General features: G+C 48.8%; 1 protein-coding gene across 1 annotated transcript in view; it reads right to left on the bottom strand.

Moving 5' to 3' along the window:
* SORL1 (sortilin related receptor 1) overlaps positions 1–22,767 on the bottom strand; it is a 156,195-nt gene that overhangs the window by 120,619 nt on the left and 12,809 nt on the right. Inside the window, exon 2 of the mRNA XM_063943717.1 lies at positions 2,944–3,060. Coding sequence (XP_063799787.1) covers positions 2,944–3,060 — 117 coding nt within the window. The remainder of the gene's footprint in view (positions 1–2,943; positions 3,061–22,767) is intronic.

Consider the following 22,767-nt stretch of genomic DNA (forward strand, 5'->3'; position numbering starts at 1 on the left):
CCTTCCCCCCCAAGTACAAAAGCATTGCATAGCGGCGATGCTTTTGTACTCGTCGCTGCCCTGGGTCGCAGCGGCTGCGTGTGACATCACGCAGCCGCTGCGGCCCGCCTCCCGCATGGTCCGGCCACACCTGCATTGGCCGGACTGCACCCCGAAAACGGCAGCCAAACTCCGCCATGCCACCCCCTCCCACACAGAGTCCGCCTCTGCCTGTCAATCAGGCAGGGGCAATCACTAGGCAATGACGGCCTTTGGCCGTCTGGCACGCACAGTTATGACCCGATCACACCGCTGCAAACTGCAGAGTGTGATCAGGTCAGAATGACCCCCATAGGCATGCTGCATATCATTTTTTTTTTAGCAAGCAGAAGCTGCCTGTGCGTCCTATTACATTACTTTGCATCTAGAACGTATTTTCGCCAAAAGAACTGCAAAAAAGATGCTCCGCGCTACCGAGTCACATAGCACTCACTTGTTATGTGTAGCGCACAGAGCAAAGATGTAAGAGGAGACATCTGTACTGCAGACCGTGAGATGCCTAGGTCCTCAGTAATCCAATGAGTGCTGTAGGAGGAGTGCCCGCACACTGCCTGGCTGCGTCCGCTTGGTGCAATCAGTGCCCAGAGGGAACAAGGCAGCTCTCTCAATAGTCCGCAGCACAGCCATAGGCTATGAACAATAGCTGTCAGCGATCAAGCAGTCCAATCTGCATACACAGCACTGCTGAAGCCAACGTCTTTTGATGAGCAAAGTTTAAACAGGGTCCCGTATCCCCCGAACCATCAACGCATTTCTCCGCAATATGCCCAATCGGTGGAAGGTTTTATATGTGATTTTTACTTTTTATTGTTATGGTTCGCTTTCTCCCGATAGGTATTTATGTGTATTTTATATTACACATATATACAGTATGCATATATGCCATTGGGCGAAATAAATATTTTCCAAGTTATTGGCGTCTATACCCTACATACCAAGCGCCACCTAATTTTCTTTTCTGCTTAAGTTTTTGGGAAAGAAGTGGCAATGTTTTTGGTGTGCAGCTACAGGATTACATTAGGGTATAATTAGTGCACGTCTCCACCTGGCGCCTGGGATAACGTTTGCTTTATTGCGTTTTTTATGCAGCCCCACGTCTTGGAGCAAGGTTCACAAAAACAGGCCACTGGCTATAGACCCCAACATGGACCGCTACTTCCTAGAATGTGTATAACTGATCGGTACGGCAGTCTGGTCTGCAGTACCGTTATGCACTGCCTAGGTAACGCATGCAAATTCAGTTTCCCGTAGTGAAGCGAGATCCTCATCCCTTCCTGTGCTGCTGGAAGGGTCTCCCTTTCCAATTAACATACATAAAATGGAGTGTTAGAGCATCCATGGTGCGGGGCAAACGGATGGTGAGCGTGTTATAAAGAGCACTGACAGAGACCGAGAGAAAGTACAGAGAGAACAGTGTGAACAGTGACATCTGGTAAATGGCACACAAAATTATTATTCTAAAACAAGTTCGTTCTAGCACCCTGTACGTGTCAACCTGTGCAGTTCACTCTTTCCTGCAAGGGGTGTTAATCTTTGCTCTGGTGCTTCTAGCACACTCTGGCCTGCATCTCAGGGGCTGGCTGGGGGGGGGGGGCATTCAGACCCAGCCGATGTTGCGGCGCGCAGCGCAGTTTGCGGTTGCATGGACTCACACATTGTGGTCGCATGCGTGCGGTGTTGGGGAGGGCCGGGAAAGTTTTCAGTGTGGTTACATGACATCACCTACAGCCGCTCAAATGACCGCTGACTGCCAGACAGCGCATCCAGGTTAATTGGGCATTTTTAACATTATTAATTTCCCTGATTCCACAATGGATTGCCAATCATCGATGGCCACCGATCATCGAATCATGTTGATGTTTCTGGCAGGGTCGAGGAATAACCTTGTAGACGTATGGAAGCTTTTCCATGCACTGAACTTATAACAAAAAGCTTCCACCTGCTCATCATCCCAACACAGCTGATCAAATAATCACAGAGGCCAAACAAGAAACCAGGCACCCTGCAACGCACAGAGAGGCCGCAGAGCAACACGCACGTGTAAATCATCAAGTACACACTGGCAGACGTAGTGTGTTACAGTCTACAAACCATCTTCTATCCATTTACCACACCGCCATGCCTGCCCCACATTAACACTCATCTAGATCTGCCGTGAAAGGGGAAGTGACCATCTTGTTTTTGGACATTTATTTTATTCTATAACACATCTGAATGCAGACGGGGTATACCCGATGTCCTGCACTTTATAACAGCGTTTGTAGATTGCATCTTTGACCCAAGATTTGTTTCAACCATTTAAAGCATCTGCTGTTTTTTTTATTTTGGGTAGAAAAAGTCACCCGGTGTGGAAATGCAGAACTTGCTCCCAATTCAATCCCTCCTCCCACTAAATGAAAGACCGGACAAATACATTTGAAGGAGAACCCCCCTTGACTAGAATGGCCATAGGTGTAGCCAGCCACCCGGACAGATTGACCTGTACATTATAGCAGTAACAGAGCAGATATCTGCATACAATCAGCGATGTAAGGGGAGGTCTGTGACACCCACCCTCAGTAACACAGCGGATAAGACACGGGCCGGGGTAAGGAGGACACAGAGATAATATTGATATAAGGGGAGGTCTGTGACACCCACCCTCAGTAACACAGCGGATGAGACACGGGCCGGGGTAAGGAGGACACAGAGATAATATTGATATAAGGGGAGGTCTGTGACACCCAGCCTCAGTAACACAGCGGATGAGACACGGGCCGGGGTAAGGAGGACACAGAGATAATATTGATATAAGGGGAGGTCTGTGACACCCACCCTCAGTTACACAGCGGATGAGACACGGGCCGGGGTAAGGAGGACACAGAGATAACACTAGACGCACATATAATGGGCAGGACTACTCACATTGCTGCTCTTGGCACTCAGAGATCCCAGGCTCTCCCTGGTTAACCCCACAATGACATTGCTCCGTTCTCCGGCCCAGTGGACGACGATCTGATTGTGAGAATCATTCAGGCTGACCTGAAACAGAAGAAATGAGACCACACTCATCACTGGGTTCTATTAAGACTGATGCTAGAATTACTTACTCCGTGCACGGTTTTACAGGGAACCAGGCGTCATTCACCGACCAATCACCTGACGCATCAACATCGAAAGCTTATACATTACACGTAATTATACAGGCCACATTTTACCAGGTCTCGCCTAATTGCTGAAATCTAACACTTTGGGGGGGGAATTCAACTGTCACCAGTATTGCTCTAGTTTTTCGACCTATCCAATGTGCAAAAATGGGATTTGCGCAATCATTTCATATGTCAAAACTAGTGAAAAGTGTCGGTGAAAATGGGGAAATTGCCTGCACCCCCAAAATAACCAAATACAGGGCAACAGGATAGAAGTGTATTAGTGGCCATAATAAAAGTATTCGGGGTACTTAAATTGCATCAAATGGCTTATATGCATATTTCTAAAAGCTAACGCTCTACTTTAATTAAAGGTACATAATAATGGGTGTAAGTATGTAGTTGGGTCATTTCAGGTCACTTTAAAAACTTCCACAAAACAAAAAAAAAAAAAAAAAAGAAAAGAAAGAAAAAGAAAAAAAGAAAAACGCTGACTCCCACCTGCAAGCCTTAACATACCTGTCCCATACTTTGTACCCCAATTTCTGTCTTGTACTTTTTCATCCCCAAAATATAATTTCTGGCCAATTAAAAATATTTATAACTTATTAGTGCTTATTAGTCATGAAGGGGAGGGAAGGGGGGGAGCGCAAGGGTTCTGATCCAAGTCCCAACATTTTTAGCTTAAGACAGGGATTTCCCACAACTTTTTTTTTCTAGGTGCTCAGAGGTGGTGAAAACAAAGTTGCATTAAACCTATGGGGAGTTATCTCCAGTAATTTTTTCGCAGACAGACTAGCAGCTTTTCACGAGTCGCCATGAAAGCACCGTTTTTAGCAGTATAGTATTTACTGTATTGTTGGGGGGATTTAAAAAAAAAAAAAAACTCTGCTTGAGGCACGCACATCCGCTGCCCATCCTAAGCAACGGACTATACAGCGCCAATAAATTATACAACCATTCCCTACAATCCCTGCCCCAGCGGAGCTTACAGTCTAAAGCCTCTCCCAGACAGACACTATCACCACCACAGGAGGCGGCTGTACTGTATGTCACCAGTTCTCAGTGAGCGGATAGGCTGGATAAAGGCCCGCCCCATAAAACCAGCCGCCTGTGTGGGGTCCATGAAGAAACTTTTTGTAGCATATTGTCACAAGACAAAAACAGCAGAACACTGAATATCTGCAACCCCGATTATCCAAAAACAATGCATGGGAACCAAAGGGATTTAATGGTATAGTAGCCCATAAAAACTACAGCATCTTAAAATTATGGAAAACAAAAACATAGCTTAATACAAGTCCAATTATTACAACAAACTGAGCTACCCTTGGTCCCAAGTTAGTTCAGATAATCAGCGTTCTACTATATTTAGGATACTGGGAGCAATTCAATTGTATATGCGAGTCCGATATCACGTCTTAAGCGACTGGAGAAACTATTCAATTGTTTCTTTGTTTTTTTTATCGCGCATGTCGCAGCCAAATAGACTGGGTTCAAAGTAGCTAAATCCATGTAAAGTAATGGGCGTGATGCGAAAAGTGCTGTTTGGGTACCCAGACAGCCAATAAGTCACATATTTCTGCTCAACCCCTCCGGGGGCGACTGCGAGCTGAAATGTCCCCCCCCCCCCCCCCCGCGGCTAATCACGCCTGAACGGAGCAACAATTGGATTGCTCTGTTGGGCACCATCTAGTGGCAGCCGAGGGGAGAAACTATTGAATTATCCATTATTGGATAAGAAAATACTTAAATATGAAAGGGCATTAGCCCCACCCACAACCGACCTACTCCTCCCCTTCCACACCATAAACTCATCCCTTCTCCAATTACAAAAATATAGGCGTCAGATTTAAGGTAACGTACTCAGTAACCCTACATTTCACTGTACAGCTATGAAGGCTGGACCCCAAACAACAATAGCCCAACATTTCCCCCACACACAATACCCCCACAAGCTCCCAAAGAATAAATTCATAAGTATTTTTTTTTTTTTAAACATAAAAAGGACAGGCACAAAATGTAAATAAGTTAGGTGCAGATTCTAAGCATACATCGCATGTATCCACTAAATCTCCAATATTCAGCCAGAACACCCTCAGTTCCTGTTACATTATTACTAATTAATGCCAGCTGACACAGCCAGTTGCCCGCTATTTTTCTCAGCGTTCCATCTGGTGTTTTTTTGGTGTTGTATTCTTCGTAAAGTGACCAGGAACCCCAATTAGTGCACCGTATCCCCTCCATGGCTCCAAGGTGCCGAACACTATTCCCAATCGTAGCCCACGTGGATCGTAAAGTATGAAAAAGTAAGAAAAAAAAATGAAGAACCTTTTCACATGTTGACCTAGTGACCATGTCTATCTAATGTATGTCGAACAAGTGGTCAACCCAATGAGTGTCGACCCAAAGACAGGATACCGTTCCATCCGCAGACATGAATGCATCTGCCATCATCTCATTTTAAAAACCCAAAAAAATATTTTTCTTGACACAGAGTAGGAAGAGCGGTATGGATACACTGCTGGAGGAAACATTGTTTTTACATTTGTTTTATTTTCAACCAAATACAATAGGTCTCAGATTAGTCAAATACCCCATCTACTTGTCTATCATTTATTTTAAACCAATTCCCTTCCTTACAGGGCTATAGTAAGGGGAGAATACCTTCAATATTTTCACCAATGTTCATCACTTGTGGAATTGCCTATAATAGATGTCATCAGTAGCTCATTAGCATAAGCAACGCACTACAATAATCATGCGTGTCACAGTGCACATAGTAAGCAGGGAAAACACCTGACTACAACCTGTTGGACTCAGTCGCTGCCTAGTGCGCAACTGAGTAGCTTCATCCACAACGCCAAAAAATACAGATTGTACCTATCTTTCAGCAATCAGAGCCAGCAGCAGATATTATTTCTTGCAGATTTCAAAGACAGAGACTAGAGGTGCATACACATGGCGAGATCCTTGCTATGCCCGATTTTGACAATGCGATTTCCCTTGAAGTCCCCCAGAGCCCAGAAGCACCGATTTGGTCTATGTACGATTTTGACTAGGTGCCAATTTTGACTATACTTTGTACTAGATAGTCAAGATTGACTTACCTGCACAGACTATCTAGCCTTGCGATACCGACCCCACGGGACCATGAATCGGTATCGCAAGCTGCCTAACACCTTGCGATTTCCACTAACTTTCCTTGCGATTTTGACTATATAGTCATAATCAAAAGGATATATCTCACTGTGTACACACACCTTAGGCCCTTCAATAGGAATTTGAAATTGCTTCCCAATCCCGTGCTGCCGCAAGGCAAGCCTACCAGACGAAGGCTCGTCAAGTGAAGCCCATCACACGGCTGTCCAGAACAGCAAGCCTGGAAGATCTGCTGAGACAGTCACTACTCTTGACACTTTAGGCGATTTATGGCTAAAAGACAAGAGAAAAAATAAGATTTTACTCACCAGTAAATCTATTTCTCGTAGTCCGTAGTGGATGCTGGGAACTCCGTAAGGACCATGGGGAATAGCGGCTCCGCAGGAGACTGGGCACAACTAAAGAAAGCTTTAGGTCACCTGGTGTGCACTGGCTCCTCCCACTATGACCCTCCTCCAAGCCTCAGTTAGGACACTGTGCCCGGACGAGCTGACATAATAAGGAAGGATTTTGAATCCCGGGTAAGACTCATACCAGCCACACCAATCACACCGTATAACTCGTGATACTATACCCAGTTAACAGTATGAATATAACTGAGCCTCTCAACAGATGGCTCAACAATAACCCTTTAGTTAGGCAATAACTATATACAAGTATTGCAGACAATCCGCACTTGGGATGGGCGCCCAGCATCCACTACGGACTACGAGAAATAGATTTACCGGTGAGTAAAATCTTATTTTCTCTGACGTCCTAGTGGATGCTGGGAACTCCGTAAGGACCATGGGGATTATACCAAAGCTCCCAAACGGGCGGGAGAGTGCGGATGACTCTGCAGCACCGAATGAGAGAACTCCAGGTCCTCCTCAGCCAGGGTATCAATTTTGTAGAATTTAGCAAACGTGTTTGCCCCTGACCAAGTTGCAGCTCGGCAAAGTTGGAAAGCCGAGACCCCTCGGGCAGCTGCCCAAGATGAGCCCACCTTCCTTGTGGAATGGGCTTTTACAGATTTTGGCTGCGGTAGTCCAGCCGCAGAATGCGCCAGCTGAATTGTGCTACAATTCCAGCGAGCAATAGTCTACTTAGAAGCAGGAGCACCCAGTTTGCTGGGTGCATACAGGATAAACAGCGAGTCAGTTCTCCTGACTCTAGCCGTCCTGGAAACATAATTTTTCAAGGCCCTGACTACGTCCAGTAACTTGGAATCCTCCAAGTCCCTAGTAGCCGCAGGCACTACAATAGGTTGGTTCAAGTGAAAAGCTGATATCACCTTAGGGAGAAACTGGGGACGAGTCCTCAATTCTGCCCTATCCATATGGAAAATCAGATAAGGACTTTTATATGACAAAGCCGCCAATTCTGATACACGCCTGGCCGAAGCCAAGGCCAATAACATGACCACTTTCCGCGTGAGATATTTTAGATCCACGGTTTTTAGTGGCTCACACCAATGTGATTTTAAGAAACTCAACACCATGTTGAGAACCCAAGGTGCCACTGGAGGTACAACCGGGGGCTGAATATGCAGCACTCCTTTTACAATGTCTGAACTTCAGGTACTGAAGCTAGTTCTTTCTGGAAGAAAATCGACAGAGCCGAGATCTGTACCTTAATGGAGCCTAATTTTAGGCCCATAGACACTCCTGCTTGTAGGAAATGCAGAAATCGACCTAGTTGAAATTCCTCTGTTGGGGCCTTTTTTGGCCTCACACCAAGCAACATATTTTCGCCATATGCGGTGAGAATGTTTTGCAGTTACATCTTTCCTGGCTTGAATCAGCGTAGGAATGACTTCCTCTGGAATGCCCTTTTCCTTTAGGATCCGGCGTTCAACCGCCATGCCGTCAAAACGTAGCCGCGGTAAGTCTTGGAACAGACAGGGCCCCTGCTGCCGCAGGTCCTGTCTGAGCGGCAGAGGCCATGGGTCCTCTGATATAATTTCTTGAAGTTCTGGGTACCAAGCTCTTCTTGGCCAATCCGGAACCACGAGTATCGTTCTTACTCCTCGCCTTCCTATTATTCTCAGTACCTTTTGTATGAGAGGCAGAGGGGGGAACACATAAACCGACTGGTACACCCACGGTGTTACCAGAGCGTCCACAGCTATCGCCTGAGGGTCCTTTGACCTGGCGCAATATCTTTTATAGCTTTTTGTTGAGGCGGGACGCCATCATGTCCACCTGTGGCCTTTCCCAATGGTGTACAATCCTTTGGAAGACTTCTGGATGAAATCCCCACTCTCCCGGGTGGAGGTCGTGTCCGCTGAGAAGATCTGCTTCCCAGTCGTCCACTCCGGGAATGAACACTGCTGACAGTGTTAACACATGATTTTCCGCCCATCGGAGAATCCTTGTGGCTTCTGCCATCGCCATCCTGCTTCTTGTGCCGCCCCGTTGGTTTACATGGGCGACTGCCGTGATGTTGTCTGATTGGATCAGTACCGGCTGGTTTTGAAGCAGAGGCCTTGCCTGACTCAGGGCATTGTAAATGGCCCTCAGTTCCAGAATATTTATGTGTAGGGAAGTCACTTGACTTGACCAAAGTCCCTGGAAGTTTTTTCCCTGTGTGACTGCCCCCCAGCCTCAAAGGCTGGCATCCATGGTCACTAGGACCTAGTCCTGTATGCCGAACCAGCGGCCCTCTTGAAGATGGGCACTCTGCAGCCACCACAGTAGAGATACCCTGGTCCTTGAAGACAGGGTTATCAGCCGATGCATCTGAAGCTGTGATCCGGACCACTTGTCCAACAGGTCCCACTGAAAAGTTCTTGCATGGAACCTGCCGAATGGGATTGCTTCGTAGGAAGCTACCATTTTTTTCCCAGGACTCGCGTGCAATGATGCACCAATACCTGTTTTGGCTTCAGGAGGTCTCTGACTAGAGATGACAGCTCCTTGGCTTTCTCCTCCGGGAGAAACACTTATTTCTGTTCTGTGTCCAGAACCATTCCCAGGAACAGTAGACGTGTCGTAGGAACCAGCTGTGACTTAGAATCCAACCGTGCTGTTGTAGCACTTTCCAAAATAGTGCTACCCCGACTAGCAACTGCTCCTTGGACTTTGCCCTTATAAGGAGATTGTCCAAGTACGGGATAATTAAAACTCCCTTTTTTCGAAGGAGTATCATCATTTCGGCCATTACCTTGGTAAACACCCTCGGTGCCATGTACAGTCCAAACGGCAGTGTCTGGACTTGGTAATGGTAATCCTGTACCACAAATCTGAGGTACTCCTGGCGAGGATGGTAAATGGGGACATGCAGGTAAGCATCCTTGATATCCCGGGATCCCATGTAATCCCCCTCGTCCAGGCTTGCAATAACCGCCCTGAGCGATTCCATCTTGAACTTGAATTTTTTTATGTATGTGTTCAAGGATTTTAAATATAAAATGGGTCACACCGAACCATGCGGTTTCGGTACCCCAAACCGTGTGGAATAGTAACCCCGGCCTTGTTGAAGTAGGGGCACCTTGAGTATTACCTGCTGGGAATACAGCTTATTAATTGCCTCTAGCGCAGCCAGCCTGCCTGAGGGAGTTGTCGGCAAGGCATATTTGAGGAAACGGCGGGGGGGAGACATCTCGAATTCCAGCTTGTACCCCTGAAATACTACTTGAATGAAACAGGGATCCACCTGTGAGCGAGCCCACTGATCGCTGAAATTTTTGAGACGGCCCCCCCACCGTACCTGGCTACACCTGTGGAGCCCCCGCGTCATGCTGTGGACTCAGAGGAAGCGAGAGAAGAATTTTGATTCTGGGAACAGGCTGACTGGTGCAGCTTTTTCCCTCTTCCCATGTCTCTATACAGAAAGGAAGCGCCTTTGACCCGCTTGCTTTTCTGAAGCCGAAAGGACTGTACCTGATAATACAGTGCTTTCTTAGTCTGTGAGGAAACCTGAGGTAATGGATACGAGGTCCCAGAGACCATCCCCAAATAATTCCTCACCCTTATAAGGCAGAGTCTCTATGCGCCTTTTAAAGTCAGCATCACCTGTCCAGTGACAGGTCTCTAATACCCTCCTGACAGAATGGACCTTACATTCATTTTGGATGCCAGCCGGCAAAATATCCCTCTGTGCATCCCTCATATATAAGACGACGTCTTTAATATGTTCTCATGTTTGACAGGGTCACCGACCACGCTGCAGCAGCACGATCTGCAGGTCTCAGTCTAGTACCTGAGTGTGTAAATACAGACTTCAGGATAGCCTCCTGCTTTTTATCAACAGGTACCTTCAAAGTGGCCGTTCCTAAAACGGAAGTGCCACCTTTTTTGACAACCGTGTGAGCGCCTTATCCACCCTAGGGGATATCTCCCAGCGTAACTTATCCTCTGGCGGGAAAGGGTACGCCATCAGTAACTTTTTAGAAATTACCAGTTTCTTATCGGGGGGTACCCACGCTTTTCACACACTTCATTCATCTGATGGGGGAACAAAACACTGCCTGCTTTTTCTCCCCAAACATAAAACCCTTTTTTAGTGGTACTTGGGTTAATGTCAGAAATGTGTAACACATTTTTTATTGCCGGGATCAAGTCACGGATGTTCCTAGTGGATTGTGTATATGTCTCAACCTTATCGACACTGGAGTCAGACTCCGTGTCGACATCTGTGTCTGCCATCTGAGTGAGCGGGCGTTTTTTGAGCCCCTGATGGCCTTTGAGACGCCTGGGCAGGCGCGGACTGAGAAGCCGGCTGTCCCACAGCTGTTACGTCATCCACCCTTTTATGTAAGGAGTTGACACTGTCGGTTAATACCTTTCACCTAACCATACACTCTGGTGTCGGCCCCACAGGGGGCGACATCACATTTATCGGCATCTGCTCCGTCACCATATAAGCCTCCTCATTAAACATGTCGACACAGCTGTACCGACACACCGCACACACACACAGGGAATGCTCTGACTGAGGACAGGACCCCACAAAGCCCTTTGGGGAGACAGAGAGTATGCCAGCACACACCAGAGCGCTATATAATGTGGGGATTAACACTATAACTGAGTGAAATTTCCCCAATAGCTGCTTGTATATATAATATTGCGCCTAAATTTAGTGCCCCCCCCCCCCCTCTCTTTTTAACCCTTTGAGCCTGAAAACTACAGGGGAGAGCCTGGGGAGCTTTCTTCCAGCTGCACTGTGAAGAGAAAATGGCGCCAGTGTGTCTGAGGGAGATAGCTCCGCCCCTTTTTCGCGGACTTTTCTCCCGCTTTTTTCTGGATTCTGGCAGGGGTATTTACCACATATATAGCCTCTGGGGCTATATATTGTGGTATTTTTGCCAGCCAAGGTGTTTTTATTGCTGCTCAGGGCGCCCCCCCCAAGCGCCCTGCACCCTCAGTGACCGGAGTGTTAAGTGTGTATGAGGAGCAATGGCGCACAGCTGCAGTGCTGTGCGCTACCTTGGTGAAGACGGATGTCTTCTGCCGCCGATTTTCCGGACCTCTTCTTGCTTCTAGCTCTGTAAGGGGGACGGCGGCGCGGCTCCGGGACCGAACACCAAGGCTGGGCCTGCGGTCGATCCCTCTGGAGCTAATGGTGTCCAGTAGACTAAGAAGCCCAAGCTGGCTGCAAGCAGGCAGGTTCGCTTCTTCTCCCCTTAGTCCCTCGCTGCAGTGAGCCTGTTGCCAGAAGGTCTCACTGAAAATAAAAAACCTAATTCTATACTTTCTTTCTAGAAACTCAGGAGAGCCCCTAGTGTGCATCCAACCTCGGCCGGGCACAAAATCTAACTGAGGCTTGGAGGAGGGTCATAGTGGGAGGAGCCAGTGCACACCAGGTGACCTAAAGCTTTCTTTAGTTGTGCCCAGTCTCCTGCGGAGCCGCTATTCCCCATGGTCCTTACGGAGTTCCCAGCATCCACTAGGACGTCAGAGAAATAAGAATTTACTCACCGGTAATTCTATTTCTCGTAGTCCGTAGTGGATGCTGGGACTTCGTAAGGACCATGGGGAATAGCGGCTCCGCAGGAGACTGGGCACAACTAAAAGAAAGCTTTAGACTAACTGGTGTGCACTGGCTCCTCCCACTATGACCCTCCTCCAGACCTCAGTTAGGATACTGTGCCCGGAAGAGCTGACACAATAAGGAAGGATTTTGAATCCCGGGTAAGACTCATACCAGCCACACCAATCACACCGTATAACTCGTGATACAATACCCAGTTAACAGTATGATAACAACTGAGCCTCTCAACAGATGGCTCAACAAAAACCCTTTAGTTAACCAATAACTATATACAAGTATTGCAGACAATCCGCACTTGGGACGGGCGCCCAGCATCCACTACGGACTACGAGAAATAGAATTACCGGTGAGTAAATTCTTATTTTCTCTGACGTCCTAAGTGGATGCTGGGACTCCGTAAGGACCATGGGGATTATACCAAAGCTCCCAAACGGGCGGGAGAGTGCGGATGACTCTGCAGCACCGAATGGGCAAACTCTAGGTCCTCCTCAGCCAGGGTGTCAAACTTGTAGAATTTAGCAAATGTGTTTGACCCCGACCAAGTAGCTGCTCTGCAAAGTTGTAGAGCCGAGACCCCTCGGGCAGCCGCCCAAGAAGAGCCCACCTTCCTCGTGGAATGGGCTTTCACTGATTTAGGATGCGGCAGTCCAGCCGCAGAATGTGCAAGCTGAATCGTACTACAGATCCAGCGAGCAATAGTCTGCTTTGAAGCAGGTGCACCCAACTTGTTGGGCGCATACAGGATAAATAGCGAGTCAGTCTTTCTGACTCCAGCTGTCCTGGAAACATAAATTTTCAGGGCCCTGACTACGTCCAACAACTTGGAAGCCTCCAAGTCTTTTGTAGCCGCAGGCACCACGATAGGTTGGTTCAGATGAAAAGCTGATACCACCTTAGGGAGAAACTGGGGACGAGTCCTCAATTCTGCCCTATCCATATGGAAAATCAGATAAGGGCTTTTACATGACAAAGCTGCCAATTCTGATACACGCCTGGCCGAAGCCAAGGCCAACAACATGACCACTTTCCACGTGAGATACTTCAATTCCACGGTTTTAAGTGGCTCAAACCAATGTGACTTTAGGAACTCCAACACCACGTTGAGATCCCAAGGTGCCACTGGAGGCACAAAAGGGGGCTGAATATGCAGCACTCCCTTAACAAAAGTTTGAACTTCAGGAAGTGAAACCAGTTCTCTCTGGAAGAAAATCGATAGAGCCGAAATCTGGACCTTAATGGAACCCAATTTTAGGCCGATAGTCACCCCTGACTGTAGGAAGTGCAGGAAACGGCCCAGCTGAAATGCCTCCGTTGGGGCCTTCCTGGCCTCACACCACGCAACATATTTTCGCCATATGCGGTGATAATGGTTTGCGGTTACTTCTTTCCTAGCTTTAATCAGCGTAGGAATGACTTCATCGGGAATGCCCTTTTCCTTCAGGATCCGGTGTTCAACCGCCATGCCGTCAAACGCAGCCGCGGTAAGTCTTGGAACAGACAGGGCCCCTGCTGCAGCAGGTCCTGTCTGAGCGGCAGAGGCCATGGGTCCTCTGACATCATTTCTTGAAATTCCGGGTACCAAGTTCTTCTTGGCCAATCCGGAACAATGAGTATAGTTCTTACTCCTCTTCTCCTTATTATCCTCAGTACCTTTGGTATGAGAGGAAGAGGAGGGAACACATAAACCGACCGGTACACCCACGGTGTCACTAGAGCGTCCACAGCTATCGCCTGCGGGTCTCTTGACCTGGCGCAATATCTTTCTAGCTTTTTGTTTAGGCGGGACGCCATCATGTCCACCTGTGGCCTTTCCCAACGGTTTACAATCAGTTGGAAGACTTCTGGATGAAGTCCCCACTCTCCCGGGTGGAGGTCGTGCCTGCTGAGGAAGTCTGCTTCCCAGTTGTCCACTCCCGGAATGAACACTGCTGACAGTGCTAACACGTGATTTTCCGCCCATCGGAGAATCCTTGTGGCTTCTGCCATCGCCGTCCTACTTCTCGTGCCGCCCTGTCGGTTTACATGGGCGACCGCCGTGATGTTGTCTGACTGGATCAGTACCGGCTGGTTTTGAAGCAGGGGTTTTGCCTGACTTAGGGCATTGTAAATGGCCCTCAGCTCCAGAATATTTATGTGCAGGGAAGTCTCCTGACTTGACCATAGTCCTTGGAAGTTTCTTCCCTGTGTGACTGCCCCCCAGCCTCGAAGGCTGGCATCCGTGGTCACCAGGACCCAGTCCTGTATGCCGAATCTGCGGCCCTCTTGAAGATGAGCACTCTGCAGCCACCACAGTAGAGACACCCTGGTCCTTGGAGACAGGGTTATCAGCCGATGCATCTGAAGATGCGATCCGGACCACTTGTCCAACAGGTCCCACTGAAAGGTTCTTGCATGGAAGCTGCCGAATGGAATTGCTTCGTAGGAAGCTACCATCTTTCCCAGGATCCGCGTGCAGTGATGCACTGACACCTGTTTTGGTTTTAGGAGGCCTCTGACTAGAGATGACAGCTCCTTGGCCTTCTCCTCCGGGAGAAACACTTTTTTCTGTTCTGTGTCCAGAACCATCCCCAGGAACAGTAGACGTGTCGTAGGGACCAGCTGTGACTTTGGAATATTTAGAATCCAGCCGTGCTGTTGTAGCACCTCCCGAGATAGTGCTACCCCGACCAACAACTGCTCCCTGGACCTCGCCTTTATCAGGAGATCGTCCAAGTACGGGATAATTAAAACTCCCTTCTTTCGAAGGAGTATCATCATTTCGGCCATTACCTTGGTAAAGACCCTCGGAGCCGTGGATAGACCGAACGGCAACGTCTGGAATTGGTAATGACAATCCTGTACCACAAATCTGAGGTACTCCTGGTGAGGATGGTAAATGGGGACATGCAGGTAAGCATCCTTGATGTCCAGTGATACCATGTAATCCCCCTCGTCCAGGCTTGCAATAACCGCCCTGAGCGATTCCATCTTCAACTTGAATTTTTTTATATACGTGTTCAAGGATTTCAAATTTAAAATAAGATTTTACTTACCGATAAATCTATTTCTCGTAGTCCGTAGTGGATGCTGGGACTCCGTCAGGACCATGGGGAATAGCGGCTCCGCAGGAGACAGGGCACAAAATTTAAAAGTTTGACCACTAGGTGGTGTGTACTGGCTCCTCCCCCTATGACCCTCCTCCAAGCCTCAGTTAGGATACTGTGCCCGGACGAGCGTACACAATAAGGAAGGATTTTGAATCCCGGGTAAGACTCATACCAGCCACACCAATCACACCGTACAACTTGTGATCTGAACCCAGTTAACAGTATGACAAACGTAGGAGCCTCTGAACAGACGGCTCACAACAATAACAACCCGATTTTTTTTGTAACAATAACTATGTACAAGTATTGCAGACAATCCGCACTTGGGATGGGCGCCCAGCATCCACTACGGACTACGAGAAATAGATTTATCGGTAAGTAAAATCTTATTTTCTCTGACGTCCTAGTGGATGCTGGGACTCCGTCAGGACCATGGGGATTATACCAAAGCTCCCAAACGGGCGGGAGAGTGCGGATGACTCTGCAGCACCGAATGAGAGAACTCCAGGTCCTCCTTAGCCAGGGTATCAAATTTGTAGAATTTTACAAACGTGTTCTCCCCTGACCACGTAGCTGCTCGGCAGAGTTGTAATGCCGAGACCCCTCGGGCAGCCGCCCAAGATGAGCCCACCTTCCTTGTGGAATGGGCCTTGACAGATTTAGGCTGTGGCAGGCCTGCCACAGAATGTGCAAGTTGAATTGTGCTACAAATCCAACGAGCAATCGTCTGCTTAGAAGCAGGAGCACCCAGCTTGTTGGGTGCATACAGTATAAACAGCGAGTCAGATTTTCTGACTCCAGCCGTCCTTGAAATATATATTTTCAATGCTCTGACAACGTCCAGCAACTTGGAATCCTCCAAATCGCTAGTAGCCGCAGGCACCACAATAGGCTGGTTCAGGTGAAACGCTGAAACCACTTTAGGCAGAAAGTGAGGACGCGTCCGCAGTTCTGCCCTGTCCGAATGGAAAATCAGATATGGGCTTTTATACGATAAAGCCGCCAATTCTGACACTCTCCTGGCTGAAGCCAGGGCCAGTAGCATGGTTACTATCCATGTAAGATATTTCAAATCCACCGATTTGAGTGGCTCAAACCAATGGGATTTGAGAAAATCCAAAACTACATTAAGATCCCACGGTGCCACTGGGGGCACAACCGGGGGCTGTATATGTAGTACTCCTTTTACAAAAGTCTGGACTTCAGGAACTGAAGCCAATTCTTTCTGGAAGAAAATCGACAGGGCCGGAATTTGAACCTTAATGGACCCTAATTTGAGGCCCATAGACAATCCTGTTTGCAGGAAATGTAGGAATCGACCCAGTTGAAATTCCTCCGTCGGGGCCTTCCTGGCCTCACACCACGCAACATATTTTCTCCAAATGCGGTGATAATGTTGTGCAGTCACCTCCTTCCTGGCTTTTACCAGGGTAGGGATGACCTCTTCCGGAATGCCTTTTTCCCTTAGGATTCGGCGTTCAACCGCCATGCCGTCAAACGCAGCCGCGGTAAGTCTTGGAATAGACACGGTCCCTGCCGAAGCAGGTCCTATCTTAGAGGTAGAGGCCACGGATCTTCCGTGAGCATCTCCTGAAGTTCCGGGTACCAAGTTCTTCTTGGCCAATCCGGAGCCACGAGTATCGTTCTTACTCCCCTTTGCCGTATAATTCTCAGTTCTTTTGGTATGAGAGGCAGAGGAGGAAACACATACACTGACTGGTACACCCATGGTGTTACCAGAGCATCTACAGCTATTGCCTGAGGGTCTCTTGACCTGGCGCAATACCTGTCCAGTTTTTTGTTGAGGCGGGACGCCATCATGTCCACCATTGGTCTTTCCCAATGGACCACAATCATGTGGAAGACTTCTGGATGAAGTCCCCACTCTCCCGGGTGCAGATCGTGTCTGCTGAGGAAGTCTGCTTCCCAGTTGTCCACTCCCGGGATGAACACAGCTGACAGTGCTAACACATGATTTTCTGCCCAGCGGAGAATCCTTGCAGCTTCTGCCATTGCCCTCCTGCTTCTTGTGCCGCCCTGTCTGTTTACGTGGGCGACTGCCGTGATGTTGTCCGACTGAATCAACACCGGCTGACCCTGAAGCAGAGGTTTTGCCAGGCTTAGAGCATTGTAGATTGCTCTTAGCTCCAGTATATTTATGTGGAGACGTCTCCAGGCTTGACCACACGCCCTGGAAGTTTCTTCCCTGTGTGACCGCTCCCCAGCCTCTCAGGCTGGCATCCGTGGTCACTAGGACCCAGTTCTGTATGCCGAATCTGCGGCCCTCTAACAGATGAGCACTCTGCAACCACCATAGCAGAGACACTCTTGTCCTTGTGGACAATTTTATCCGCTGATGCATCTGCAGATGCGATCCGGACCATTTGTCCAGCAGATCCCACTGAAAAGTTCGTGCATGGAATCTGCCGAATGGAATCGCTTCGTAAGAAGCTACCATTTTTCCCAGGACTCTTGTGCATTGATGCACAGATACTTTTCCTGGTTTTAGGAGGTTCCTGACTAGATCGGATAACTCCCTGGCTTTCTCCTCCGGAAGAAATACCTTTTTCTGAACAGTGTCCAGAATCATCCCTAGGAACAACAGACGTGTCGTCGGGATCAGTTGGGATTTTGGAAAATTCAGAATCCACCCGTGTTGTTGGAGCACTACTTGGGTTAGTGCTACTCCGACCTCCAGCTGTTCTCTGGATCTTGCCCTTATCAGGAGATCGTCCAAGTAAGGGATAATTAAGACGCCTTCTCTTCGAAGAAGGATCATCATTTCAGCCATTACCTTGGTAAAGACCCGGGGTGCCGTGGACAATCCAAACGGCAGCGTCTGAAAATGATATTGACAGTTTTGGACCACTAACCTGAGGTACCCTTGGTGTAGGAGGGGTACCTTGACTATCACCTGCTGAGAATACAGCTTGTGAATGGCCTCCAATACCGTCGCCCTGTCGGAGGGAGACGTTGGCAAAGCAGACTTTAGGAAACGGCGAGGAGGGGACTTCTCGAATTCCAACCTGTAACCCTGAGATACTACCTGCAGGATCCAGGGGTCCACCTGCGAGTGAGCCCACTGTGCGCTGAAATGTTTGAGGCGACCCCCCACCGCCCCCGAGTCTGCTTGTAAGGTCCCAGCGTCATTCTGACGCCTTTGTAGAAGCCGGGGAGGGCTTCTGCTCCTGGGAAGGAGCTGCTTGTTGCAGTCTCTTACCCTTTCCTTTGCCTCGGGGCAAATAGGAATGTCCTTTTGCTCGTTTGTTCTTATAGGAACGAAAGGACTGCGGCTGAAAAGCCTGCGGCTTTTTCTGCTGGGAGGTGACCTGGGGTAAAAAGGTGGATTTTCCGGCCGTTGCCGTGGCCACCAGATCCGATAGACCGACCCCAAATAATTCCTCCCCCTTATACGGCAATACTTCCATATGTCGTTTGGAATCCGCATCACCTGACCACTGGCGCGTCCATAAACTTCTTCTGGCAGATATGGACATCGCACTTACTCTTGATGCCAGAGTGCAAATATCTCTCTGTGCATCTCGCATATAAAGAAATGCATCCTTTAACTGCTCTATAGTCAGTAAAATACTGTCCCTATCCAGGGTATCAATATTTTCAGACAGTGACTCCGACCAAGCCACGCCAGCACTGCACATCCAGGCTGAGGCGATTGCTGGTCTCAGTATAACACCCGTATGTGTGTATATACTTTTTAATGTATTCTCCAGCCTCCTATCAGCTGGATCCTTGAGGGCGGCCGTATCAGGAGACGGTAACGCCACTTGCTTTGATAAGCGTGTGAGCGCCTTATCCACCCTAGGAGGTGTTTCCCAGCGCGCCCTAACCTCTGGCGGGAAAGGGTATAATGCCAATAACTTCTTTGAAATTAGCAGTTTTCTATCTGGGGTAACCCACGCTTCATCACACACTTCATTCAGTTCCTCTGATTCAGGAAAAACTATCGGTAGTTTTTTCACACCCCACATAATACCCCTTTTTGTGGTACTTGCAGTATCAGAGATATGCAAAGCCTCCTTCATTGCCGTGATCATATAACGTGTGGCCCTACTGGAAAATACGTTTGTTTCTTCACCGTCGACACTGGATTCAGTGTCAGTGTCTGGGTCTGTGTCGACCGACTGAGGTAAAGGGCGTTTTACAGCCCCTGACGGTGTCTGAGACGCCTGGACAGGTACTAACTGGTTTGCCGGCTGTCTCATGTCGTCAACCGACTTTTGTAGCGTGCTGACACTATCCCGTAATTCCATAAACAAAGCCATCCATTCTGGTGTCGACTCCCTAGGGGGTGACATCACCATTACAGGCAATTGCTCCGCCTCCACGCCAACATCGTCCTCATACATGTCGACACACACGTACCGACACACAGCAGACACACAGGGAATGCTCTGATAGAAGACAGGACCCCACTAGCCCTTTGGGGAGACAGAGGGAGAGTTTGCCAGCACACACCAAAGCGCTATAAATATATATAGGGACAACCTTAATAAGTGTGTTCCCTTTATAGCAGCTCAAATATTATAAATATCGCCAATAAGTGCCCCCCCTCTCTGTTTTTACCATGTTTCTGTAGTGCAGTGCAGGGGAGAGTCCTGGGAGCCTTCCTCGCAGCGGAGCTGGGCAGGAAAATGGCGCTGTGTGCGGAGAATAGGCTCCGCCCCCTTTTTGGCGGGCTTCTTCTCCCGGTTTTTTTTGGAACCTGGCAGGGGTTAAATACATCCATATAGCCCCAGGGGCTATATGTGATATATTTTAGCCAGAATAGGTATATTACATTGCTGCCCAGGGCGCCCCCCCCCAGCGCCCTGCACCCTCAGTGACCGCTGGTGTGAAGTGTGCGGAGAGCAATGGCGCACAGCTGCAGTGCTGTGCGCTACCTCATGAAGACTGAGACGTCTTCTGCCGCCGGTTTCTGGACCTCTTCTCTATTCGGCATCTGCAAGGGGGTCGGCGGCGCGGCTCCGGTGACCCATCCAGGCTGTACCTGTGATCGTCCCTCTGGAGCTAGTGTCCAGTAGCCTAAGAAGCAAATCCATCCTGCACGCAGGTGAGTTCACTTCTTCTCCCCTAAGTCCCTCGTTGCAGTGAGCCTGTTGCCAGCAGGACTCACTGAAAATAAAAAACCTAACAAACTTTTTCTAAGCAGCTCTTTAGGAGAGCCACCTAGATTGCACCCTGCTCGGACGGGCACAAAAACCTAACTGAGGCTTGGAGGAGGGTCATAGGGGGAGGAGCCAGTACACACCACCTAGTGGTCAAACTTTTAAATTTTGTGCCCTGTCTCCTGCGGAGCCGCTATTCCCCATGGTCCTGACGGAGTCCCAGCATCCACTAGGACGTCAGAGAAAATGGGTCTCACCGAACCGTCCGGTTTCAATACCACAAACATTGTGGAATAGTAACCCCGTCCTTGTTGAAGTAGGGGCACCTTTACTATCACCTGCTGGGAATACAGCTTGTGAATTGCCTCTATCACTGCCTCCCTGCCTGAGGGAGTTGTTGGCAAGGCAGATTTGAGGAAACGGCGTGGGGGAGACGTCTCGAATTCCAGCTTGTACCCCCTGAGATACTACTTGAAAGATCCAGGGATCCACCCGTGAGCGAGCCCACTGATCGCTGAAATTTTTGAGATGGGCCCCCACCGTACCTGGCTCCGCCTGTGGAGCCCCAGCGTCATGCTGTGGACTTAGGGGGAGGACTTTTGCTCCTGGGAACTGGCTGTATGCTGCAGCTTTTTCCCTCTACCTCTGCCTCTGGGCAGAAAGGACGCGCCTTTAACCCGCTTGCCCTTATTGGGCCGAAAGGACTGTACCTGATAATACGGTGCTTTCTTTGGCTGTGAGGGAACATGGGGTAAAAATGTAGACTTCCCAGCTGTTGCTGTGGAAACGAGGTCCGAGAGACCATCCCCGAACAACTCCTCACCCTTATAAGGCAAAACTTCCATGTGCCTTTTAGAATCTGCATCTCCTGTCCACTGCCGAGTCCATAACCCTCTCCTGGCAGAAATGGACTTTGCACTTATTTTAGATGCCAGCCGGCAAATATCCCTCTGTGCATCCCTCATGTATAAGAGTGCGTCTTTAATATGCTCTACGGTTAGCAATATAGTGTCCCTGTCTAGGGTATCAATATTTTCCGACAGGGAATCTGACCACGCAGCTGCAGCACTGCACATCCATGCTGAAGCAATAGCTGGTCTCAGTATAACACCTGTGTGTGTATATACAGACTTCAGGATAGCCTCCTGCTTTCTATCAGCATGTTCCTTCAGGGCGGCCGTATCCGGAGACGGTAGTGCCACCTTCTTTGACAAGCGTGTGAGCGCTTTATCCACCCTAGGGGATGTTTCCCAACGTGACCTATCCTCTGGCGGGAAAGGGTACGCCATTAGTAACCTCTTAGAAATTACCAGTTTCTTATCGGGGGAAGCCCACGCTTCTTCACACACTTCATTTAATTCCTCAGATGGAGGAAAAATAACTGGTAGTTTTTTCTCTCCAAACATAATACCCTTTTTTGTGGTACCTGGGGTAACATCAGAAATATGCAACACATTTTTCATTGCCTCAATCATATAACGTGTGGCCCTATTGGAAGTTACATTAGTCTCATCGTCGTCGACACTGGAGTCAGTATCCGTGTCTGTGTCTGCCATCTGAGGTAGCGGGCGTTTTAGAGCCCCTGATGGCTTTTGAGATGCCTGGGCAGGCACAGGCTGAGAAGCCGGCTGTCCCATATTTGGTATGTCGTCAAACCTTTTATGCAAGGAGTCGACACTGTCGCGTAATTCCTTCCACAGAACCATCCACTCAGGTGTCGACCCCGCAGGGGGTGACATCACATTTATCGGCATCTGCTCCGCCTCCACATAAGCCTCCTCATCAAACATGTCGACACAGCCGTACCGACACACCGCATACACACAGGGAATGCTCTGACAGAGGACAGGACCCCACAAAGCCCTTTGGGGAGACAGAGAGAGAGTATGCCAGCACACACCAGAGCGCTATATAACACAGGGATCCCACTATAAATGAGTGTTTTTTCTTTTATAGCTGCTTATATTATATATACTGCGCCTAAATTTAGTGCCCCCCCTCTCTTTTTTACCTTATGTAGCTTGACACTGCAGGGGAGAGCCAGGGAGCGTCCTTCCAGCGGAGCTGTGAGGGAAAAATGGCGCCAGTGTGCTGAGGGAGATAGCCCCGCCCCTTTTCCGGCGGACTTCTCCCGCTTTTTCTGGAATTCTGGCAGGGGTATTTTTACACCTATATAGCCTTCCTGACTATATGTGGTGTAGATTTGCAAAGCCAAGGTGTATTATATTGCCCTCAGGGCGCCCCCCCCCCAGC

The sequence above is a fragment of the Pseudophryne corroboree genome, chromosome 10 (genome assembly GCF_028390025.1).
Source record: "Pseudophryne corroboree isolate aPseCor3 chromosome 10, aPseCor3.hap2, whole genome shotgun sequence".
Lineage (NCBI taxonomy): Eukaryota > Metazoa > Chordata > Amphibia > Anura > Myobatrachidae > Pseudophryne > Pseudophryne corroboree.